This window comes from Apteryx mantelli, chromosome 16 (genome assembly GCF_036417845.1).
Source record: "Apteryx mantelli isolate bAptMan1 chromosome 16, bAptMan1.hap1, whole genome shotgun sequence".
NCBI lineage: Eukaryota > Metazoa > Chordata > Aves > Apterygiformes > Apterygidae > Apteryx > Apteryx mantelli.
The window spans coordinates 4427355-4443394 of record NC_089993.1 but is presented as its reverse complement, the minus strand read 5'-3'; the positions used below and the strand labels follow the sequence as shown (position 1 = coordinate 4443394).

Genomic DNA, 16040 nt, shown 5'->3' with positions numbered 1-16040 from the left:
AATCAGTTATAACTCAGTGTATTGAAGTCCTAAAAAACAGGACTAGCGTACAGCAGTTGCAAGGTTGCTACAGTTTTGGGACTGCTAAATGCTGCTTGCAAGAAGTAGACCAATCCTTTAATTTTGGTATCTCTCTGGAGTTGGGATGATTTTATTCTAGCAGTAGCTCAACACTTGGCTTAGCCACTCCATCTGCTCTGCTCTTTCCTTAGGTCTAACTCTAGAAAACAGTATTGTTATGGAAGAGATTACGCTACCAGTCATTCCTCTAATGTTTTCAGCTCATGCTATCAATAATAAATGCATCAAGTCCCAAGATCAAATCTTCTTTTGCACGGAAGCAAAGCAACCCATTAAAGAGAACTGAAATGTCTTCCTCAAACAAAAAATAAAAACAGAAACAAAAACCATGACAGGCAGTGTTCTTGGAAGAGACTAGTTGTGGAGAGATTAGCAAGTGAGACAACTTGCAGAAACAGCACGCACCTCTACCACTGGTTTCTATTTCCACATACAGCACTGAGTTTCCTCAAGCACCAGAGCCAAGTAGCATGAGAGTATCTCCTCAAATAGCCTGACATTAGACTAGCACCCCAGGAGAACCAAGAATTCAACACAACAGCATGAGAAAATTAATTCAGCTCTGTTCTCTTAACAGCTGACAATGGATGCTCTGTAGGACACCGTGCATTTTCAATTACTTAGCAAAACAGCACCGCATTTCATCTTACCTTTCCTCTCCCTCTTTTCTTTCTTTTTTTTTTTTTAAACAAGATGTGCTCTAAAAATCAAGGGAACATTTTAGCAAAAAACATTCTGTTAGTGGGAAATAGGCTTAAAATAAGCTCCAATCAAATCAAAGCCTTGTCCTCTTAAGCAAGATCAAACATCCATTATCACTTCTTTAATCCATTTATACGTGCTGCTTTGAAAACGGTCTCTTGCACTGTAAGCTTCACCTTCAGCTTGACCCTTCCAACGACTAAACAGTTTCTTCCTTCTGTCAGTCACCATTTCCTAGATAACAGCAACACTGTGGATGAGAGTCTCACCTTAAAGATTTTAATTAAGTGGAGTCCTTGAATGATATTAGGCTACAGTCACATTACCATTTCTGCACATTTCTTTCTTGGATGTGCACATCATCGCGAATTCCTTCCTAGCCTACTTGTTCCCAATTAGAAGCAGACGTACAAATCCCATGTTTTAGTAAATCCCTGCAATTCAGTTCTTTGCCACTCAGCAGCAGAGCGGGTCCCACCAGCAGTTTCAGACGCCAAACCTCCCAAGAACAGCTGCCAAACTGGTCACATCAACGCGATGAAGCCGCATTCCTTGTACCAGAAGCACTGTTCCTCCTGTCCTGCTTCTCCACCAACCCAGGCTGCCTCAGTTCGCAAAGTCCTGTTACCTCTTCACCCAGGAACGCTACAACTTGATTGTTTTAGCATAGTTAATTCAACACTTCTTTAGGAAGAGTAGTCGACGGAAGTCAAGAATTTTCATGTACAACAGTCAGTTCTTTTTTAAGTGCAAGATTTCTGAGCCTACTTTTCGAAGTATGTTGCAGAGTTTTCAGAAATATTGAACATCTGACATATCCTCCACGGACTTTAAAGTGTCCGGGCACTGAGGTTTTAGAGATGACATTACTTAAGAGCCTATTCTTAGGAAGGAACTTAAAAAAATCTTTAATATAAAATATCACCATCACAGTATTCAAAGTGTCAAAGGAAAAAAGGGAACAGCACAAAGCTAGCATTATGGTTTCGTTGCCAGAGGCATGTTTTAGCTGTGGATGGAGTTGTCATGTGGTGCATCTGTCACACACCTAGTCACCATGTAGGAAAGGGGTGTACTATTCTTCTAGACAAATGCTTGCTCTGTATTATTTTGTCAAAGTTCGGAGCTGTACTACCTCTAACTTTCCCTTTTGGCCAGAGACAGGGAAGGGTTGGGGAAGAAGTCACCTTTAACAGGCATCTCCAAACAGGATTTTATGGAAAAAGGTCTATATGCTCTGAAGCTGGCTAGATTCCAGGACTGATTTGGGGCAGAAGGAAACAGCGTGACCTCAGAGATTGCTTTATTCTCCTATTTGACTTCTCCCTGCTGTTCCAGAGGCACTGCCAAGGGAAGGTGGAGTAGCACGAGCTGTCTGGAGCAATCAGAACCCAGCCCACAAGCGGCTCTGCAAACAGGAGCGCCTCCCGGGCTCTCCCCAGGGTGCTCCCTGATAGCCGTGCCAAGCGCACCCAGTTCTAGCTCTTGGCTCCACTTAAAAGGGAGACAGGAACACTCTGCATTTGCTAATGCCTTTGGGTACTCCTCAAGTTAACCATTTCTGGAGCATGCTGTAATTGCCCACCTTTTAAATAGACTGATAACTAGGTTGTCATGATAAGGAGGACCCATGCTGCTGGACAGCTGCAGAGGAAGCTTACCGCACACATCTAGTCACTCCAGAAAGTGGATTATCTATAGAGAGACCACAACAGAAGTAGTACTGCAAGACCTGCAGCTGTATCTGTCTTTAATATTTCCAGCTACACCTCGGTATTATTATTCACTTTAATATGCAGTTTTCTTTCTTCTGGGAGCCCATGTTGAAGAAAGGGATGAAGGAACAGGAAAATATCACCTGGGCCTGAGCAAGTAATGCCAAAGAAGTCTGATACTAAGCAGCAACACGGATACATAAACGACTGCCTCAAAGGACCCCTCAGTCCTGTGCAAGGCTTCACATTTAGGAGAAGATCGAACCCCACGGCAAGTCAGAACCGACAGTGTTCAGCCCAGCAGGAGTTACTCCATAGCTCTATAGCGTGATCACACTGAAGAAAAGCAAGTGCTGCTCTCCACCACCCCCTTTGAAAAAACCTGCCATTTATTTTCAATTAGCAATATTGAAAGCTAGCAACCACCCTTGTACCACTAGCAGGAAATCTGGGCACTGCCTGACTAGTGAAACTTTGTTTCTCTGTCTGGTGTGAAATGTAGCCATTTGGGCCACAAGCAAATTTCATTGTAGATATATTTTCACAGAAAGTCATGAAGCCTGGACCATCATTAGCCAAATTTACTACAGATTTTCTGGGTAAAGCCTGGCCGTTTGCCTCACCTTCATAAGGCATTGTGAAATGTTAATCTATTAAGATAGAAATACTTCCCACTCATTTTCACAAGTCATAAAATTCACCCAACCTTCTCCTCCCACAGTGTATTTAGGGCCAGAGAAAGCCTTCAAGGAATGACATTTACTCTCTTCCACAACCATTTGAGGAAAAAAAAATTTATGTTTCTATGAAACCTGTCTGCAGAGCAGGTAAAGTGAGCTTTTTACCCCGAAAAACTTCACAATTCACTGAAAACTATCCAGGTGAAGTTTGCCACGTCACTACCTACACTAGCTCCGCTGCTTCAAGTTTCCCAGATGCTACGATTGAGCTAATAACTTAGGACTGCCACACACAGGATTTTAGCTGCCAGATTCAGCAAAACCTCCAGCCAAAGATGTTGCAATCGGTCACAACTTGGTTAGCTGAAGAAGTTAGCGAATGCTTGAGAGAAAGCAAGTGCATTTAAAAGCAAAGGCACTGATAGCTGCAGATTACTGTATTCCGTTAGGACACCCATTCTCCGACCCTAGGGACTATTTTCAAGATAGCAGCTTGGAGAGACACGTCGCAGCTGATCCTCCCCAAAGATGTGCAGGTAACAGCTCCTGCTATACTCTGCAAATAACTATGGGGGGGAAATTCATAAGGCAACTCACACCTTCGCTGCCACCTAAAGAGGAAGGTCTCACAGCCCCAGCTGCCTTCCCATTGCCTCCCTCTGCGCCAGCTCAAGAACTCTTTGGACCTCTCCCGAAGCTGAATTACCCTAAAATGGACCCAGATGACAGAAACAAAAGAACAGTTTGGAGCTGGGTAAGCTGATGAGTTGAGTCCCCCCCACAACCACCCCCCAAAGGGCCGGGCAGATGCCAGCTATGCCACACGTCAGCTCTTCTTGGAACTGTGCATGACTCTGCGCAGGTAAGGGTGGGAGACAGCACACATCTCAGCCTCTACATCCCTCTACTTCCTCACCATCCCCATTTTTGTCTCATGAACCTTATTAAAGGTGCTTTTATAATGGCCATCAAGCAAGAGGTGTGTAGATGCCTACTCATACCATTCATTTATGAACTCCAAAGCTTCAATGCCCCTCTGATGCGGCTAGGAAAGCGACAGATTCACAGCTGAGATTACAGCTACCTGTTTGAGAGAAATAATTAGAATTTGCTACCAAGTAATTGCACATTCAGAAACATTCTCCATCCATCAGAGCAGCAAAAAGGGGATCTACAAAACCTGAATATCAGCTGATTCCATGGCTATCATTCAATTATATTTTAAGATATGAGAACCATTACCTGACTTCTGTTGATTAAGAAAAATATAGAGAGAGATATTTGAAAAGTTATGGCATCTTAGGATGTTTAAACTCCAGTTCACTCTATCTTATAAGGCTCTGAAGGAGCAAAATCTTCGTACCATGCTACCAAAAACAGAACCCTGTAACAATTTTAGTTTGTAGCCTTATGACTAAAACATTCAGCTGGGCTGAGTTACTCACCCAGTTCTGGAGAAAAACTGAGTAAAAACAGTATAATATGTTTACTGTAAAGAATAAACATGATAGCATATAGATTATAAATAAATACTTGGGGCTGCATTAACTTGACATAGGGTTGTTTTCTTGGATTGTAATCTAGACACTGTAGGTTTGCTTTAATAGAAAACACATGCAAACTAAAATTAGTGATAAGACCAAAGATGATACCCAGCTCCCCATTAAAAAGTATCTGACCATTCTGGAAAATATGAAAGTGCTTTATAAAGCTATTTAAATTTTCTTCAGAAGAGCTCTCTCAAGAGTTTATTTGCCATCTTCTTCCTTCATCTTACATCCTCTAAAGGTCAAACCTATAAACTAGGATTGTCATAAGTTTCAGACAATTCCAAAACAACAGTTTCGCTGGGAAGGAGAGATACAGTCCGGTTTCACTTTCATAAATAAATGCTTTTAAAAAGAAAGTGAGTCTTTCTTTTGGAGGAAAGCTTTTCTCTAATGGCTTTCCATAAAAACACAAGCTGTTAACCTTTTAAAGTTTGCTATTAGCAGCTCAGCAGAGTATTGATCATACAAATGATGCTCTAAATACGGCATCTCATGCTGATGATAACTGTAAGGGGGGGCAGATTATGTCTGTTGCTGACTTTATTTTTAAAAAGATGTTTGGAGATAGATATAACTCAGACAAATGAAGGTAAGCCCTCTACAAAGCTTTTTTTTTTTTTAAATAAGATACTAACTGCAGCTGCAATGTCACAACGGTGACTTTAACCATCCTGCAGGCAGCACTGCAACAGTTTCTTCTGCCATTGAAAAATGGGTTTACACCACGCAAGCTGCACGTTAGAGAACCCATTTAGCGGCAGGCAGCACAACGCTCGCACTGCTGAGCACGCAGAAGCCCTCTCCGCAGATCTAAACCCCACCGCAGTGTCTCTCCTCTTTCTTTAAGCAGGAGGGACTCTTTCTGGTAAGGAGCTGTTACTCACCACCCTTCTGTACCCCCGTCACATTTTGAATTCAGACACCCACTCTTGTTCCATCCTCCCTTCAACATCTGCACTGTTGAAAGATGTCAGCAAACGCTTTTCACCCTGAAGACATCTTAGCTAACACCTACCAGCTCGTAAAGCCTCCCTACGCTGTAATTAGTACAAATTAGCGCAAAATGTAGATCTCCAACCAGCACAGTGCCCTCCCGGCCTCCTAATTTTTTGAGCCTGCTTCTAGCTCTCCTTCCCACCCCCATGTCTCCTGCCTTCACCAGTGCAAGACACACACAGCCCTTCACAACGCAGCCTCCTCCTGCTTATCAAGGTTTGGATCTTATCGCGTCCTACCCAGCCCTGCTAAAGCAAAGCAGCAGCTGCATCTTCCAGCCTGTGCTCATGACAAGGGCAGCTATTCCAGGCAAAAAGGGACTGCGGGAGAACACAAAATGCAAAACTACTACCCACTGGTTGTAAGTGTTCCCAGCAGGAAATTTCTATAGTGCTACCAGCAAGCCAGTGGATAGGGAATAATAATAATAATATTAATAATAATGCAATTGCTAATACAAAATAACTCATCCTGCTTTGGCTGCCTCTACTAAATTACACTGTCTCATCCTTTTCTACCTTGGAAACTTCTGCTTCCAATTTTGTGCAGTTACTTAATAGTATAAAGTATAATAGCTGGGGGTTTTGTGTGTGTAGTTTAACAGCTGTATTTTCTTCCATATTGGATTTTACAATTGTTTTACAGTGCTGTAGATCATTTTCAAGGACATTCAATTGAGACTAATTTAATTATACACATACCTAACATGCATGCATGTGTACTAATGTACCATAAAAATTATTTACTTTAAGAATTAGTAGGATGTCTTTCAGAGACCCTCCCTGCCCAAGCCCTAAGGTGACATGACAGTGAACACCTAAATTAGTAATTACACTCACAGAAAGACGTGGGTCGCTTCAAGCCTGCTTGTGTGGATCACAAAAGCCTTCCTTTTGGGATCGTCGGCAAAGCCCAGAGATTATCGCTACTTCAGCGACTCCCCAGAGCAGTTCTGGTTCACTAGATGCAGTCAAGTTCACAAAAGAACTGAAGCCCAATATTATTTTAGCAACAAAAGCAGAATTATGAAGTGCTGAAAAAAAGTAAAGTTATAAAAAACACCCAACGCATCCCCTAGAAAGGATGCGAACACACTATCTAGAGGCGGTCAAAGGCAGCACTACTTATTAAATTTTTAGTTGAGAAATGGTTAAATGTTAGAAGTAAAGTCACTGGTTTACAACCACAGCCTGGCATTTCAGACTTATCTCCTTAGCAGCACAATGCAAGTACGAGGCCGAAGCAGAAATCTTCAAATAGGAAACAGGGCACAGACCCTGCGACACACGTGCTCCCCTGCAGTATATCGCTGCTGGTACCAAGTGTACTCAGGCTTTACTCTCAATTTCCTCGTCGCATTTCAGACATGTTTTTGTGGTTTAATGAACTGAAACTAGACTAAGCTTCATTCTGTGCTGTGAGAACAGTTAAGGCTCCCGGGGCCATTTCAGGAGAGATTTTCTGGCTGCAGAATACTCTCTGGTCATCCATTTCACTCGTTTCAGTGACCACAACTTCAGCAATTCACTAGTTAGACACCCATTTTGCAGACTCCTTTCTATTATACCACAATTTAAGCTACAAAAAATCTACCATAGAAGTCATGAACTACTGCTCTATCTCAAAGAAATAAATGAAGGAGGAAAGACAGACAGCAAATCAACTACACTCATCCAGCCCCCTTGCTGTGATGAAGCAGATGACCAGCGCAAGAGATGCTGAAGGGCCCTCTGCCTGCAATAACTCGTCATTTTAGAAATCCCAGATTGCACTTCAGGAAGCAAGATATTTTATTTAAACATCAGCTAAGGCCTAAAAATGACCATAGGCTGAACACTGCTGCATAGAATATGCTATAGAGAGTCAACAGTGATGATCTCTTTATCCTATTGAAGAAATCAGGTTATCTTACCCGCAAACATTGTCCGCTGTACAAGCAACAAAGCAGCTTTTGGAATACCTAATGCATCGTATTTCTTAAATCTTCTTGTACAGGCAGGTTCAGCTAACCAGGCTTCAGGTTTTAAGGCTGAATTTTAAAAAACAGGCTCAAGTGTCTGGGCCAGATACTACCTAAACTGATAACGCAATCGATACAATCAACCCCGACACCTTGGAGGAAGCGTGTCCTCCGCCACCAACCATTTCACACTTGCTTAGTTGTTTAAAAAAGATACTGTACTCATTCTGTGGAAACGCAGCAACCATAAAGCATTAACATTCACGATCTACAAAATCTTTCAGAAACCCGCCAGATGAGGTTAATAAAATAATTATAGCAAGCTGGCATAAGCAAAGCAAGCTTTTTTGTTGGTTTTTTTTTTTTTTTTTTTTAAAACACTCGGGCCGAGCAAGAGCGCTGGAGCAGCCCTGGACGAGTCGTGATGTACAGGCCACGCAGCCTTGGAGCGCTGGCTCGTCATGTGCTGGTGACTTGCCGATTGATTTACTGTGGCCTAGCTGCTGGAAAAGACTCAGCAACATGTTATTTCCCCAAACAAGCAGTAGCCACAAGAACAGTATATACAGGCGTGACATGCAGAGGTGGCCAAAGCAGGCTACTAGGATCTATGTTGTGTATCATGTATCTGTATCATGTATCATCTGTATATTGCCATAGTACGAGAATTGATTTTTGATTCGCTTTTTGGACTGGATTACGACTTGAATCCAGCAATCCGACTATAGATTGATTTTCCTCAGTGGACATCTGGTTCAGACAGCGATTGTGGCTGTCCACCAACTGTTAAGCCATCACTGACAACACCCAGAATGAAACTTTATCAATCAGAAAAACAAAACAAGACATAAAGTCACCGTGTGCTTTTCAGATGAACGGACAACGCATAAGGTTAAAAATCTGCCACGAGTGCTCAGCTGTGCACTTGCCAACTTACAGATGCTGAAAGACCACAGGATGACTCTGGCTCTCTCCCAGAGCACCCAAGTAACTTAAAACCTTCCAGCGAAGTCTAGAAACCCACGTTTCTACACGGAACGCTTTTGCAATCTTAGCGTCACAGTCCGTCCCGTCACCTCACATCCTCCTTTCATCCGCTTCCCCAAAACGTGCCACACCTCAAAGCAACCTGCAATATCCAGGCGGACGGTCCCGTCCTTTTTCTTGTAAGGCGCCGTGAGCATAGGAAGGGCCACTCCGATGTTTGAGACAATAGTCACGTCGTAAAAAATCAAGTGATTTTTATCTACGTATCTTTTTTATCTGCACAAGCAAATCTAGGCTTGCACAAGCAAGATCATACAGCTGGCCCGAATGAATGCATACAGCTTATCATTCATTTTGAGAGAACACGTCCATTGCAATTCTAGGTTAAAAAGGCAGGCTGGAAAAAGTTTCCAAGGTCATCATATTTTGCTTACAAATATGTAAGGGGGGGGGAAGGGAGCAACGTGGAATATAAACCACTATAAAGTACTGAGAAAAAGGCTTGAATCTTCTTGCTCACATGGTCTGGAATGATATACGAACAGTGCAGGGCAGCAGCATGCAAGAAGAACTTACAAAAGGAACATTACGAAATTATAGCCCTTTTAGTTAAAGTTTGGCTAAAAAAGAAAAAAAAGTTTTAACTGATTTTTATTACAAAGAACACTATTCTTCTTGCTCTTATGGATGGACATTTGAAACTTAAAAATGCTCAAAAACTTTTTTCTCATGAGGCGTTCCAGCATGGTAGGTCCCCTGACCAGAGAAGAAGGTGGAAAAAGAGTAAGAAATGTATGTGGTAAAAGCTGTAATCCTGGCATGCTTGCATATCAGCACTAAACTGTCCAAGCTGCATTAACAGATTTTCAAAAACATATTTCTCAAACACTTCACTGCCTGCAAGACTGTAAATATAAACCCTTATTTATTTGAACTGACAGACAACTCAGCAATACACAAACAAGCACTTTGATTTGCATCTGGTTGCAATCCTGACTTAAGGAGCCTTTAAAACACACGCATGCCTGAATATTAACAATTACTACTACAACCAGCAAAGAAAGTGAATGTAAGAAGAAAACAAGTACTCAGCATATTTTTAAAAAGGCACTTCTCTTTCGATGCCGTTCAATCTACAAAAAGGCAATCCCCATTGAAATTTTAACTGCACCAAAGAAATCCCAGCTGCATATTTTCCAGGTAGCTCGTTGACATCCACTCCTGCTAGGAGTTAAGCCTGTTACCTTGGGGATACGCTGTCCCAGTGCCAGGTTATGCAGAACAGCATCAACGCGAGGTTTAGGCTACAGTATTCTTGGGGCAAAGATTATACCCTGCCCAACGCACCACGCTGGCCAGACCTGAATGCCAAGGAGGTATGATTGCAGTATTTGAAAAGAGCGTATTTTGTTACACACCCACCTCTCTGTCAAAGCGAGAAAGAAAAACTGCAGTATTTTAAGTTTAACTCCTGGCAAGAGCATTAAAACCCGAGCTGGGCATTTAAGAGTGTATAATGAAGCTGATGCGGATAACGCTTATCATGGGAATAACTCTGGAGTGTTTTAAGTGTTCCCAAAAACTGCACATTCAGGAAAAACATCTCGTTCACTTAAAGAACAACAAAATGTTGGTATCTGCAATGCTTCTGCGCTCGGGGGTGTTTCACAACAGCAGCCAGCCGGTGTCCTTGCACCTCCGTGCAGCTGCAGGGGACCAGCCGCATGCAGCCCCAGGGCAGGGCCACCCGTCCCACGTTGCGTCCACGGGGCCAGCACGCGGCTCAGCCCGGGCCAGCGTGACCTGACCCCTCCATCGCACCCCGCCAGCAGGAAACTAGAAGCAGCAGCCAAAACTCTGTGGTGAGCTGCTGTAAAGCAGCATTTTCTCCCGTCGCTTTTCCCCCAGAGCAAGACGGGAGCTACCGCTCCTGCTGTCCCAGCGCTCCTGGTGTCCCAGCTTCCCAGAGGGAGCAGAGGGAGGCGTGTGCACCCCAGCCTCGGGCACGGCCTGGAGCAGGGAAACCCTCGTTCCGAGCATCCACCACCTCTTGCACTTCAGAGGTCGCTGGCTACAGATTGCATCTCCCTCCTCTTTCCTTTTCTCACGCTTGCAAAAAGAAACTTGAGAAGCTGTAGAAAATCGAGTCTTCCTTCCCGCAAGCAAAGGGACTGAGTGATGGGGAGGGGGGGACAAATTTGGCGACGACAGGGTAGCTCTCTTTAGGGTCACCCCTGCAGACCTTTATTTTAAACACGCTGTTTACCAGCTACCAGTCCAGACACGCAAGCAGCCTTTTGGACAAACTTCAGTGGAATAAACTGCCCTCAACCTGAAAGAAAAGGACTATCAGTATTGCAGGGCAGGAGGATTCACTGTTTTTACCCCTTAGAGAGAATAAACCATGCACAACGTAAAATTTTCAAAGTTATCTTCCATTACGGGGGAAAAAAAAAAGTCTTTCTTCTAGAAGGCAGTGTCCCATGTATTCAACGCTGACTTTGGCTTCCTGACAAGCCAGTATACAAAACAGACAAGTATGTGCCTTTCTCAAAAAGAGGACAAAAAGGAAATATAAAAATCCCCCTTGAGATGAAATTCATCTTGCAATTAAAGCTTTAATAAAATATTAAATCAAGCCACTAAAAATAGACACAGACTTGAAGACCCAGCCACAAGTTTGGAGACGCTAAAGCAAATAAAAAGATAATTTGGAGCATGAATGCAAAGTGCTGGAAAATTGTAAAAGAAACGTAATTCTGGATAGGATCCCTATGGGAGGGTGATCAATGAAGATTAGGAGAAAAAAAAGGAAAAGAATTTCAGATGTTGCTAAAAAAAGAAACAGTGTCTGAAACACTTCAGCTAGAGTGAAAACTTTCTAGCCTGCTTATAAATAGGAATCAAAAATGAGGAAAAAGGCTGGAAAAGAGTTGCCTCACAGCAGAATCCCCCTTCATAAAACTCACATGCTCTTGTGCCCGGACTCAGTGTGGAAAATCCACACCATTCCCAATCTTCCAGAGCACTGAACCTCTCACCAGAGGAGCTACTCCATTTCTGACCACATGTTTGCAGAGAGAAACAAGCTACGTGGATGAATGAGTAACTTCTTGAACAATATCACTTGCACATTGAAGAAAAAAAAAACTACTTTTTCCTGTACCAAACTGCTAATGTTTACACTTGCATTGGAGTGACCAAACCTTTACAACAGAACTGGCACACACTGTTATAACTGGCATTCTAAGCACTTTATTTTGGCCAGATGAGCCCGGTAAAGAACTTAATTTCCTCTCAAAAAGTAGAAAACTGTTGTGAAAGTAGAAAACCTGGGATACACAGGAGGCCAAGGCAGCAGGGACCCAAATACAAATACAGATACTAGAAGAGAGTATACAGATACTAGATGCAGATACTAGAAGAGAGTATCTGCTGACTGATAAAGGATAATGATTTGGAAGGATTTTAAGACACCTTATTCTACCAGTCAGATAACAGTCTATACACGTAAAAGCTACATCTTTTATTTTGCAGACACCTAAATCCATTAAAAAATTAATAGCAGCTCCCTGTCCTTGAGATCATGTTGAAGCCATTAAGAAGACAAATGGCAACACCTAACAATATGCATTAAAATAATCAAATGGAATATAAATTCATAAAAGCTTTTAAGTACTGAGCAATCTCTTCGTACTGCTGAGTTCCTGCATGAACTTAATTATACATGCCAGGTGTTAATACTTTTCTGCTAAAATAATCTCAACAACCAACACTCATCCATCAGTATCTCGTGGGAGGAGGTTTTTCAAGATAGTTTAGTGGATCTTGAGGCAAATCAGAGTTCAACAATTTTGCCTTAACACCTTTTAGCCTGACTGGAGACAGTGCAGCCTACATTTAGTTACTCAGGTCTTTGAAATATGCCATATATGATAAAATTTTTACAGATACTGAAAGGTATTACGTACAGCCATTCTACTAAGTTAGCTATATTCTTCAGAGAAACAGCTTTCATTATGGGAGAAATATCCTCAAAAGCCACACACAACATTAGTTTTCGACTACAGGCTCAGTTGTGATTCCCCTTTTCTCTAACTTTGCCAAAATTGACCTACAGGTTTATTATTTATACACAACCACCTCAGGCAGACTATAGCGTCAGAGGCCGGTGTTACAACAGAGAAAACTGGTCACTTGGCCATGTATCACATAAAGCTGTATTCTGTAGTTATGAAGAAGCTTTACTGCAAAACTAATAAATATATGAAACAGGCTCTAAGCCTTAGCTTTCATTTTATGATTTAATAAAATGGGGATAATACTCCTTGGTGGCACAAAAGGTTATGGGACTGAAAGGCCAAAAAGGGAAGCCAGATGATAGCACTGAGGCTAGACCTTGGAAGTTCCTGTTCTCTCCTCTACTCAGCAGAGTGAGTCAGAGGGTTTTTGAAAAGGTTTACTTTTATTTTTAAACTATGCATTTTAAGGGATACACAGGAAGCTGACAGAACCTGGGACTACGACACCACAATAGTCTAGTTTTCACGTTGCACATTAGGCGGCAACTTCGGAGCATGCACAGAGTTGCCGGAGGGAGGGGACGATACGCTCCAGCTCTGACTCCGTCTTTGCAAACCTCCCCTAAAGCAGAGGCAATCCCGTCATGCGCTAGCACTTCCTGCCTGCCATGGCAAGGGCAGAGCGCGCTGCGACAGGGACCTCGATCGCAACAAGAGATGGAGAGGAAAACAGCAAAACGTCCCCATAGCTCAGCTGCTCCACACCCAGGCAGCAGCAGCCAAACCACGCAGCGTACCTGGCCCTGGTGAGGTGGGACAGCCAAGATGCAGGTGGCTGCAAAAGCAAAGAGTTTCCTGCCACCTCTACAGCGGGCCTTGGAAGCAGTGCCACAAACGAGGGACTGGTTCAGTCACCCCATGGACCTGATCCAGCTTCAGGGCCAGCAGCTCCGCTATGCCGCCATACATTACAAACATGAACTTTTTGATAATTTAGCAAGCCCCCCAGTAATCAAGAATACCAGAATAACCCCTAGCTGGCTAAATATTCTGCAATCCGGACATACGTTACTCCTTAGCAAATGGAAGGCTTAAACCACTGTCAGTTCTTCATAGGAAGCTTTTATGCATAAGAAAATGACAGTACTTTACTGTTACAAAAATAATTTGTAAGGTAATTATGGGAGCTATAACATAAAAGCTAGGATGCTGCTGTGGAAAACTTAGGAAAAGACTCAAGTTACACACACCCACTGCCTACTTCCATTTTTACAAATACATTTGCTTCATGCAGAACAGGGAAAGAGACTTTTTTGGATGCTCTTGCTGCTACTTCTGTTGTATGCTTTCCACTTTGCTACATGCTTACGAGACCCAACGTTACCATGAAAGAGTGCCTTGTTTTGCAGGTAAAGCCAATATGTGTGAGAAGTCTGTTTCCAGTCCTCCAATGGGAGGGTTGACTTTGCATGATGTCCTTAAGGACAGATACCTAAGAAAATAGCACTTCCTGGAAGAAACCTCTTTTCCCAAGCTGTTCTTTTCATAGCTGGTGGGTTATAAATCCCAGATAACAGAAGAATGCATTAGCTCTGCAATGCAGAGACCATGATGTTTTCTGTAACTGATCTCTGACTAGTCCAGAGATGAACCACCTTTTCTAATGGAAGCAGAACAAAGGTGAAAGAACCAGTGACAAAACACAAATGTGTAGCTTGGATGCAAAAAAAGAAAGCATTCAAGGACTAATCCTATGAACAACATGTATTTTGAAGCTTTTTGCTAAAAATCACCAAACGGATCCTAAAACTTGACTAGTTTTAATTATACTTCTTGGTCTATTAAAGAAAAGTTTTAAGAGTGCCATCTGAATATGTAAGACAGAGCTAGTTATTCTGTATTTAAAGGTTAACTTGTCTCCAAAGAAATCCATTTGCAAAGACCATACTCTACCCACCTTTTTTCCCCGCAGAGATATCAAGACATCACCAACATTGATGCACACCGCTCCATAAAAACCCTCAAGCTGGATGCTGTATAAAAGTTGTTTACCAGATGCACAATTCGCACTAGTAGTTTGACATGTCACAAGCTCACAAGAACAGCCACATGCAATCTTATGACCACAAAGCTCCATTTAGTAGAACTGTTGAAGAATTGTTAACACCTCAAAAAGCAAGAGAATGATTGCTTATGGATTCAAGTTTCCTATGACACTCAACAGCTTTTCAATGGTGGCATAAGATCGTTTGCGGAATCGAAGCACACTAAATTTGCACCCATTTACGACATTGTGATGGGATTTTTGAGAACATTGCATATCACTGCGATTTACCCCGCTGCCTTTGATAGGTGCTCTTTTACTGGCTTTACAATGTGGTGTCCTCATCATTCCTCCCCAGTTCAGGAAGAAAGCTCTAACTCATCTATTCTTCTACTGTTTACACCCTTCAGTTTCAACCCACTTCAACTTCAGCTAATGAAATCGTCTTCCTCAAGTCCATGTTTTGACAGTGAAGTTTAATTAGATTTTATTGCTCCCACTATGCCTCATAGGATCTCACCTCGACTCTTCCAACTGTTTCTTGGAAGGAGGGTGCACTAGTGGAAGATGCCTATTTGTAAAATTCAAGAAAATGAAAACATAAGGAAAGTCTTGCACATTAGTCCTGTGAAGCATTCCAGCAATAAGTTCTGCAGTACAGCCCAATGACTGTTGCTCAGCATTCATATCCCGTACTTGGCTTTCAGGTGAACCAAAAATTTGATGTTCAAAAGAAAAAAAGCTGTAATTCATCAGGCCAATGTGCATGTCTATTTGCAGGCAAGGGAAGAATTAATAATTCCTTTTGACACTTGCAATGGTTAGTATATGCTTCAAAGCACAAGAGTTGATCACTTCTTTCTACATGCGTAATTACAGTTCGCTACATATAACAGGTCTATCAAATTTTTAGAATTCAACCATAATATTTATTCAACTTCTTGAACTGGGGTACTAATAAGATTTTCTTTTCCCCCTAGCTTTTGCTGAAGCTAAATTTAGAAAAACCTACAACATTTGGCAGGCAGGTCAGCAGTCCATTTGGCGTAAGCAGATATGTCCCTCCAACTGATCAAGCAATGCGTGCAGAACTACATTTGGGAGTAACAGTCTGCTATTCACATTTTTCAGGGATGCTGTATCCCATCCCAGCAGATACGGTATGAACTACCAGAGCATCTCAAAGAGACTAATGAAACTCAAGTTAGATGGGCTACAAACAGTAAGGTTTCAGTAAACTAGTGATAGTGCAGGAGTATCAGAAACACATCAAGTGATGCACTGACATCAATTTTTGTCTCCT

The 16040-nt window shown here is 42.3% G+C and overlaps 1 protein-coding gene across 9 annotated transcripts in view; it reads right to left on the bottom strand.

The window, feature by feature from the left end:
• Nucleotides 1-16040, bottom strand: part of XPO6 (exportin 6) — a 61815-nt gene that overhangs the window by 44760 nt on the left and 1015 nt on the right. The window contains exon 1 of one of the 9 annotated variants that reach the window (XM_067306003.1): nucleotides 4180-4197. The exons of the other annotated variants lie outside the window; for them this stretch is intronic. Coding sequence (XP_067162104.1) covers nucleotides 4180-4182 — 3 coding nt within the window. The 5' untranslated portion in view covers nucleotides 4183-4197. Of the gene's footprint in view, nucleotides 1-4179; nucleotides 4198-16040 lie in introns of those variants that run through there. 9 annotated transcript variants of the gene reach the window in all.